Consider the following 9,348-nt stretch of genomic DNA (forward strand, 5'->3'; position numbering starts at 1 on the left):
GACATCAAAACAACAGTTTGTACCTAAAACATTAAATTCTACAAGACTGATTCGGTTGTCAACCAGAATGAAAAGTCTACGGCGTATGAAAATAAATAACTTTGTCTACCTTTTCTTTCCCCAGGACATTGCTGGAATTTAAAATGAAACACATACATTTAAGATTTCCAAGTCACTTTATCTATATGTTCCAAAAGAGGAAAGATAGATCGTATTATCAATCTGTGATTATTTTTACAGAGAGGACGACGGCAACACAGATTTAAAGTTGCGTAAGGGCCTGGCTGCCGTCCGTAACCAAGTCTCTGTGAGGGCATTCGGACAGCCCCAGGAAAAATCAAATCAGCTGGGGCCTTAGTGGTAGAAAGGCCCTTATCCATTTGGAAGATCAGGTTAAATAGCGTCTTATTTTGGCCAAGGGAAGGACTGGTGTTTCCCAACTTGATAAGCAATGTTAACTGAATTCCTCAAAAATGCTTTTAAAAAATAATATGTAGGAGCTAAAGCAATGCATTCAAAAGCATAATACTGGTGTGGCTAGTCTGAGAAAATTAGAGTCTGTGGAGACTATGAAGCACGTGGCTAACTTAGAAATTAGGAATCGGTGCACGTGACGTCCTGCAGCAGACAAGGCCCAGAGGGTCTTGCTTCAGGATAAATAAGAGTCAGTGATGGGGAGGGTACATCTTTTATTGGTAGTTATGTTCATACTAGAGGCCTGGTACACGAAATTTGTGCACTCAGGGGAAGGGGGGGCCCCCTCAGCCCGGATTGCAAGATGGCACAGGCCAGGCTGAGGGACCCCACTGGTGCACAATCAGGGCCAGGGAGGGATGCAGGAGGTTGATCAGCTGGAGAGGGACTGTAGGAGGGGTCCAGGGCATGTCCGGCCCATCTTGTTCAGTCCCGATTGGCTGGAACCCAGGAGCAAGCTAACCTATAGGTCGGAGTGTCTGCCTCCTGGTGGTCAGTGCACATCATAGTGACTGGTCGACAGGTTGACTGTCTGCACCCTGGTGGTCAGTGCATGTCATAGCGAGCAGTTGAGTGGCCTTAGCATATCATTAGCATATTATATTTTGGTTGAATGGCCGACCAGACAACTGAACACTTACCATATTAGGCTTTTGTTATATAGGATATTCTATTATCAAGGATTATATAACAACAGTCTTGAAAGGCCAAGTGCTTCCCAAAGATGTTTTCTCCCCCCAACTATATAAACCTCATAAAATGTATAAAACCCACCCATGTCTACCACCCTTCCACTGATATGTATATAGTACCTATCAGCTGTAAGGACCTTGTCAATGTACTGCTGCTATATCATCTTACGGTCCACAGCAGTCACATTTTGGGAGAACTCACAATTTTACACTCAGTGATGGGGAAGGTACATCTTTCTGAATCATTACACTGAATCATTGTTACTATAGTCAATACTATAGGAAGGATTTGGGGATAATGACATTGAATACCATGCAGGTCAACAGAATTGTAAAAAAAAAAAAAAAAATCCACAGACAAAAGGTGTTAGCCATATTTCTCATGTTTAGCAAAGTGCCAATAGGTACACTATATATAAAGGTCATCACCACTAACAAACCATTTCCCACCATCCAGTCTTAGGATCCGTTTTGTTCCTCACCATGTGATCCTATGCATATGCTATGAAATGCCTCAATTGGGTTTGAATTTCTTTTCATATTTACTTGGAAAAAAGTATAAAGATTTGCATAATAAAAAAAGATTTGCATAATGAAACCATGACTAGGTGTTAGTGTCTGAAGTAGAGCAATTTATAACAAGTGCTTTGCTTTTAAAAAGGAAAACAGCGGAAATCAAGTCAGTCCAAGGACCACTTACAGGCAAGCTGTTGTCTCACACCAGCACAGCGAACACCAAGCGAGGCCGATTCATGGAAACCCTCTGTGGCCTTGCTACTCAAAGTCCCTGGAAAACCCAGTGGTAGGACTTCTCCTGGGGGCTCGCTGGTGATACAGATCCCCTGGTCCTAGTTCAGTTCCAGTAAATCTAAGTCTCTGTGTGACCACCAAACTCTCTCTCATTGAAGAAAACTAGGAGATTCCCTCTGTGCCCGCCACCCAGGCCTCACCGTGGACCTGGAGCCCCACGTGGGAACACGGGTCGGGCAGAGCTGGTGCCTCTGTCATCCCTGGACTCAGATCAGGAGATGGCTGCAGACTGCTTGCTATGGGTCAAGAGGGCATTCTGTTGCACTACCTCGAAGATGGAATGAATGTTTCACTCTCACATCCATGTTCCTCTCTATATATCCCTCTTCTTTCCTCTCTCTCTAAAAATAAATTTTAAAAATCTAAAAAATACAAATAAATACAAAATAAAACCTCAATCACATGAAACACATGCAGTCCAATTACATACCAACTACATGCTGTTGCTGCATTTATCTACAAAGTTTCTGGCTCAGGGTTTCTCCCCTATTCACTGCGCCTGTCTCCTTCCTGGCATCAACTGCATGGTCAGTCACTGTAAGTACTCTCTGGGATAACCCTCAACCTCCATGTCCCTCTCTTTCTCTAGGACTCACCAGGAAAACTCTGGTTAAATCTACCTCTCCACCTACAAGGCATCTGCTGCATTATCTGTGCTCCCTTCAGTTGGGTAACCACTAACCTGAAGTAGCTGTGGGCGAAAGCAGGCGACTCTAATGCATTTCCCTTCTTCATTTACTTATCCTCTCTCTCAGTTGTCTGCTTCACATTTTCCCTCCCTCCTCAATGTTTCATACCTCCTCATCAGCTGACCTTGTTTCATTCATCTCTGAGACACAGGAACAATTTTGCTCCTCTTCCTCCTCAAAGACTCTGCTCCTGCAATTACTATCACCTTTCTTACCTTACTGGTCTCTCCTCCAAATCATTCTTGTCATCATTCAAACAGGCTGTAACACCTCCCGTAGTTTTAAAGTCCCTCTGGACCAACGGTCGCCAACCGATGGTCCGCGGACCACTGGCGGTCCGTGAGGTCCAAAAGGTTGGCAACCGCTGCTCTGGACCCTATATCCCCCCACCCCCCCAAAAAAAACAGCCACCCCATTTTTCAGTTCCATCCTATCACAAATATCTCCAAAGAGTTTTCCCATTCTGTGACCTGCACTAGCATTCTTCTATGATTTCAGGTTAGGAGCCTTAGAATCATCTTTGTGCATTTTCACCTTTCCCTCAAGTTAGATGACACTATAGATTTTTCTATCAAAATGGTGTGTACCCAGCTCCTCTGTGCTGTTTCCCTGATACCCCTAGTCTCGTCTCCTGTGGCGCCCCCTCTAGACAACTGGAGCTGCTCTCCAACGAGCCTCCTCACTGCAGCCTCTCACCCACTAGCATACCCCTCCAGCCCCAGTCTGCCCCACATCGACTCCCCCACACTCTGCTTTCCCCTGCTCATAACCCGCAATGCTTTCTGATAGCTCCAATGGCCCGGCTTAAGTTCCCTGCACAATGATGACGTCATTTCACAATCTGGTCCCAGCCTGCCTCCCATCTTTATTTTCTATTAACTATCAACATAACACCTTGCTGTTTTTGACTAGTTCCCCAAGTGTGTTACATGGAAGTCACGCAAATCTCACTTCTACATTTTATTCTTTTGTCCACATCACACGCCCCCCCCTTCCTGGATTCCATCACCATCCAAATTTCAAGTTGTTCCAAGTGCATGTCCTCCATGATATCTTGGAGACTATTGGTATATAACAGCCATGAGGCTACCTATATAATAAAAGCCTAAGCAACTGTTACGGTGAAACGACCAGAACGACAGGTTGCTATGATGCACACTGACCACTAGGGGGCAGATGCTCAACGCAGGAGCTGCCCCCTGGTGGTCAGTGCGCTCCCACAGGGGGAGCTCTGCTCAGCCAAAAGCCGGATTCACAGCTGGAGAGCCCAGCAGCGGTGGCGGGAGCCTCTCCAGTCTCCGCAGCAGCACTAAGGAGCAGCAAGCTGAGTGGTAAGGAGCAGCGAGCAGTAAGGGGCAAGGGGTCCTGGACTGCAAGAGGGCACAGGCCGAACTGAGGGGACTCCCTGCCCGTCACCCCCAGTGCACGAATTTTGTGCCCTGGGCCTCTAGTTTTCTATATAGTGGAAGGACTCATTGTAGGATCATGCATTACATCCAGTTATCATGTTTTTCATAGTTTCCTTTACTTTGGAACAGTTCTTCAATATTTCCTTCAATTTTATGGTTTTGATATCAGCAATTATTCCTGAGAGAATGATCTTAGAATTGGAAGTGCTGTATCTTGTAAACAGCCTTTTTAGAATCACTCTGAAAATCAATGCAGTTAAATCTCCACATTGTCAAGACCATAAATATACACCTAACCAATTAAAAATACAACAGCCCTGGTTTTATGTGAAAAGATACTGTGTTTTAGGACAAAACTTATTGTAGTAACGTCGATTCAAAATCTGTTGTATCTCGACAACTTAAGATGGTAGCGAGGAGGGTGTGCTCAGAGATCGGGTGTCAAAATGACTTGGAAGGTGGACTAAGCCAAGGCATTGACAGTGATGCATTTGAAACATGTGAATAACACACTTTGGTGAAATATAAGAATGGCAAAAAACAATCATCTAAATTGTTGTAGTATTTTATACCATGTGTTTTTAAATATGTATGAATAACTAACTTAACCATTTAAATAGAAATTTGACCACTGCATCTACATCCTTGAAAGTTATATATACTGAAGTTGGCAAAATCCTATTTTGGGCAGGAAATGGGGGTGGGGACGGGGGTGAACAAAGAGACAGTAAAAATGAGTTCATTAACTGACTGTGTTGTCTAATGTCATGCGACTGAAAAAAGACTTTTACATGGTTAGTCCCAGGCTTCTTAGCGACCCGCTGTGTGGAGCTCAGCTTTCTCATTTCCAAATTCAAGGACTGGAGTAAATGTTATCTAAGACCCACTGTGGTTCTAAGATTTTACACCTATTGTTTTCTACTATATTCTCTTTCAATGATTCAGCAGCACTGGTACATACAAACAGATGTTATCTACAGACTGCTATAAATTTCTTGTTCGTTATTACCATTTAACATGACCTGGAAACTTAATGCAATTCAAGAGGTCAGTCCTGCTCTACTGCCCTCACGGGTTTGACTTTGGACCTTAAAGTCTTGGTATTTCACTTCAGAATGGCATCATTTTAGAGATAAAAGGTATATTTAAGCGTATCTCGTTTAGTCCTCTTTTTCCCCCTAAAAGAACCTGGAGCAGAGAGAGAGTTCAGGGACCAAGTGAGGTCCAAGCCCAGGCCTCATCCTTTGTTAATTCTGCCACGGCACCAACCTCTTGGCATGCCACTTGAGACTACTGTAGCTAGGAATCGTATTTTCAAGTCCTCAATCTTTCTTCTAAGTAGCATGCATGAATGTACCAAAGTTATGAGCCATATTTGTGTAATTTTCTTGTTATTTTAATATGATTCCTGACTTTATTCTAGAGGTGAAGTACCCAGTGATCCATCCACACCTATGTAATTTTGCCCCGTGGCAAAACCAACCAAAGCCTTCAATCATCACCTCACAATTCTCCCATCCCAGCTCAAGAGGGAATGCTTTCTTGCCAGATGAGCTGCATTCCTAATTAGCACTCTCCTCATGGAGCATCTTCCTGTAGTAAATCAAGCGGAATGGACCAGGGGACAACAGATGCTGATCTCAAGCACACCACTCGTGAAAGCTCCATTACGTGAAGGTGACCTAGGTAAGCTGGCACCAAGGGCCTTGTTCATACTGCCATAGCATGACCGGGCCACGGCTCCCAGGAAACACACACACGTGTGCACACACACCCCATCACGTCAGCACCTGGTCAACTTGATGCATCTTGTCTGGGATTATAAAAGCTACCGATCTCTGTGAGCTTGTCATTGCCTTCCCAGGCTCAAATACTGTCACTGCTCAGGTTCCACGGTGCTAAGCTTACGATTGTGAAAATGAGTCCTTACCCTGAATCCTCTTTAAGGCTGAAAGACACAGATCCTTCCTCGGAAACTCAAAGGGGTTGTTGCAGTTCCGAACGGTGACACATTCGCATTTCCCATTGATGATATTGCAGCCGGAGACAAGGTTTTCTTTACAGGGTTCAAAACCAAGCAGTTGGTCATCATCCCAGTTCTCATCTGTAAAACAATTAAGAACCACATAATGTTTGCTTGTTAGCTTCCTTCAAAGAAAGGCCTGTTGGAGAGCAAAAAACTGTGCGGGGAAGTCTAGATTAACATCTGACTTGGGCACCTCAATTTACGGAAGGCTGTCTGGCTGCAATTTTACAAACGAATGAAACCCAACCTCCTGATAACTGAGGAGACTGAAATATAGCCACACATGCACTAGTAGACAAGCGTCTGTGATAAAAACCACTGCTTCTCTTATGTGTTATTAGGATAACTGAGATTCCTTTAAGATTTTAAACACAGCTTCCTGGATTTTCCCACGTTCAATCAAATTACTAGGGGCCACTTTAGTCCATCTACAAAAGTATTCCCCAAAAGCCCACAATATTTTATGCCGTCTGGTCGAGACCACCTTCGGGTTTAAAATGGCTCTCAACCTTAATACACCAAGGCAGGTAATACACATAAAAAAATCAGATACCAGCAAGAGTTAAGAACGGGATACAACAGCGGAGACCCCCTTCAGTGCATTTCAGGAGAGATGCTAACATCCATCACTAATCACAACCAAAGCCAGAAGGACAACAAAACCGAGGACTACAGCCTGGTGAGAGGCTGAGCTACTCCAATTCCACACCCAAGACCAAAGCAGTGTGCTGGTCATGGAATGGAGGAGGCTGGAAGAAGCAGGCTATTAAACCCACCTTCCACGGGACCCAGCTCACAGAAATGACACAAAAATGACAGACGGTAGACAGACCCAATCCTAAATAATATTCCTCGGGGTTGAAACCTCCTATAGGCAATCAGATTATTTCTCTATGAATCTCTGGGACGTTATGTGGGGTTTTCCCCCCTTAACGTTATCTTTACTAGATACCTTATCGCACCTTTAACTGGGTACTGGCTGTTAAAGAACATGTTCCTGATACCATATCTGAAGAGAATTTTTTAAAGTGCTTGAATTTAAGATCCCTTAAACCCGTTGCTCAAACAAAGGCAGGTAGAAAGCCATCTTAAGAATGTGTTTTCTCGAAGACGGTGCAAATGAACAGCCATGATTTTTATGGGGCTAATTTTTACTTCTGGTGATATCCCTGATTTATTGTGTAAGTCAGGCGAAAGACTTGTTTTCCTACACTGAAATAAATAACTTTCTGGTCAAGGGGTCTTTGGGAGGATGCCACTTACAATGTAAAGAGCTGCAGCATGATTCTTTGAAAAGGGAGGATAGAAGACCTCCTGTGTTTTAATTTCAGGCGATCAAGCTCACAGGTGATCAAAGGTTTAGCTCTTCGTGAAATGATCTGAGAAGCTTAAACAAAGCCACACTGGTCTTTAGAAATGACATATGTATCATGCACATACAAAGGTATATTCCTATCATCAAGACAACAGCAAAATTACTAAATTACTCTGAAAGGGAAACCAGAAAAGAATATATTGAAACAATTCAACATGGAAAAGTGGGTGATAATTTAATCTTCAGTTCTAATAAATAACAGAGCAGCACATGTAAATAATTTCTTATCTCTATATTTAATTGTGGGCATGCTATTCAGTACCGCCAGCCTCATCCAGGGTAAGTGAAATTTGCTATGAAGGAGTTTTTGAGACCGTATATTTAAATGTGTAACTCAAATAAAATTCAACACCAGGAACTTAAAAACTTGTAAGAAATTCAAGTAACATTTGAACCACTGAAAAACCATACCTCTCTTCTTTCCCCTAGTCTGAGAAAAACTCTTTATTACTATTTTTCTAAATATGTGCAATTAACGTGTCACCAAACTGAGTGGATTCTAATGCAGATTTTCCCCCACAATAAACATCCCTCCCCTTCACTGTAACTGGAACTCCCTGAAGACGTCTTTCCTGAACGACAATACCCTCAACCCAGACCCCCGGCCACAATGCTCCTGTCACTCCACTACCCCACCATTCCCCACACTGTCTGTCACCACCAACATCTTCCTCAAAAAACCAAACCTGCTCAGTGGTCCAAACTTCTTACTGAATCTAATAAGAATAAAAACATAAGGTTCTTCATGATATGCCTTGTACCTACTTCTAGACTCCTCTTTCGCCAGTCGCTCCCATGTCTGCCTACTCTAAGCCCACTGAGATCCTCACTACAAACTATTCGTAATGCTTCCATGCCTCTGCTCATGGAGTATCATCCACCTAGACGCCTCCTGCTCTTCGTCCTCTGGAAGCTCCTATTCATCCTTCAAGACCCAGTTCCTATTATACCTCTTTGAGAGTCTTGTCAACACGGAGCTGCTCCATCCTCCATGCTTTGTCCCCTTTGGTGATGCTTTTTATGTTAAAGCCAAATTTCCCCTCTAGACAGAGTCCTGACAAACAGAGCCCGCTCTCATCCAACTTTGAACCCCCTTAACCGCAGGATGTAGTACAGTGTTCAATATCCACCCACCCACCCATCCATCCATCCACCCATCTAGCTGGATTTTCATGTCACTGGTATGGTTAATGCTGTTATCTATGCTTTTTCTTTTAACAGAAAATGTTTTGTTAAAAAATATGTCTGTATATACATGTACATACATACATATAAAACATCACAAGGAAAACTATGTTTCAGTGTAAAGAACGTGTCTGCACAATAAAAGCCGTATTTAAAACACTGATCAGACAGTCATTCGTGAGGCACGCATTTTGAAGAACTGCTTGGGCACATTTTGGCACTTTTCCCACAAGAAATCATCTATCACCAGCCTGCTTCCCATGGCAGCTCCATGACTCCAACCTCTTATCACCTGGCTGGCATCGGCGGCCCTCCCACGGAGTCGGTCTCCGAGCCAATCTGTTTCCACTGCCAGATGCTTTCTCGGCCTCCCCACAGAATGAAAAGGCAACTGCCCTTCACGCTCTCCCTGGCTCCGCTCTCGGCCGAAGGCTCCTGGCGGTCCTGACAGCTGTCTTGGAGAAGCACGGGGAAGCCTGCCGTCGTGGCCACCGGGCCGGTCGGGAAGCCCTGACTCTCAAGCCAAACGTGTCTTATATGTTTTTCTTTTCTTTTTTTTTTTTTTTGAGAGAAACCCTCTCCATTCTATGTCCCCATCCTAATCAATACTTTGTTTTTCTTCTTGGGAAACAGTTCCATTGGCAACCACCGCTTTACGGATCAAATACAACAGTGGTTCTCAACCTGT

General features: G+C 43.8%; 1 protein-coding gene across 1 annotated transcript in view; it reads right to left on the reverse strand.

Moving 5' to 3' along the window:
* Positions 1-7,093, reverse strand: part of CRIM1 (cysteine rich transmembrane BMP regulator 1 (chordin-like)) — a 136,350-nt gene extending 129,257 nt beyond the window's left edge. The window contains exons 1-2 of the mRNA XM_015572572.1: positions 7,053-7,093; positions 6,005-6,222 (exon numbers count right to left, since the gene is read on the reverse strand). Of these exons, the coding sequence (XP_015428058.1) occupies positions 6,005-6,222; positions 7,053-7,093 (259 nt within the window). The remainder of the gene's footprint in view (positions 1-6,004; positions 6,223-7,052) is intronic.
* Positions 7,094-9,348: the final 2,255 nt, after the last annotated feature.

This window comes from Myotis davidii, unplaced genomic scaffold (genome assembly GCF_000327345.1).
Source record: "Myotis davidii unplaced genomic scaffold, ASM32734v1 scaffold1149, whole genome shotgun sequence".
Taxonomy (NCBI): Eukaryota; Metazoa; Chordata; class Mammalia; order Chiroptera; family Vespertilionidae; genus Myotis; species Myotis davidii.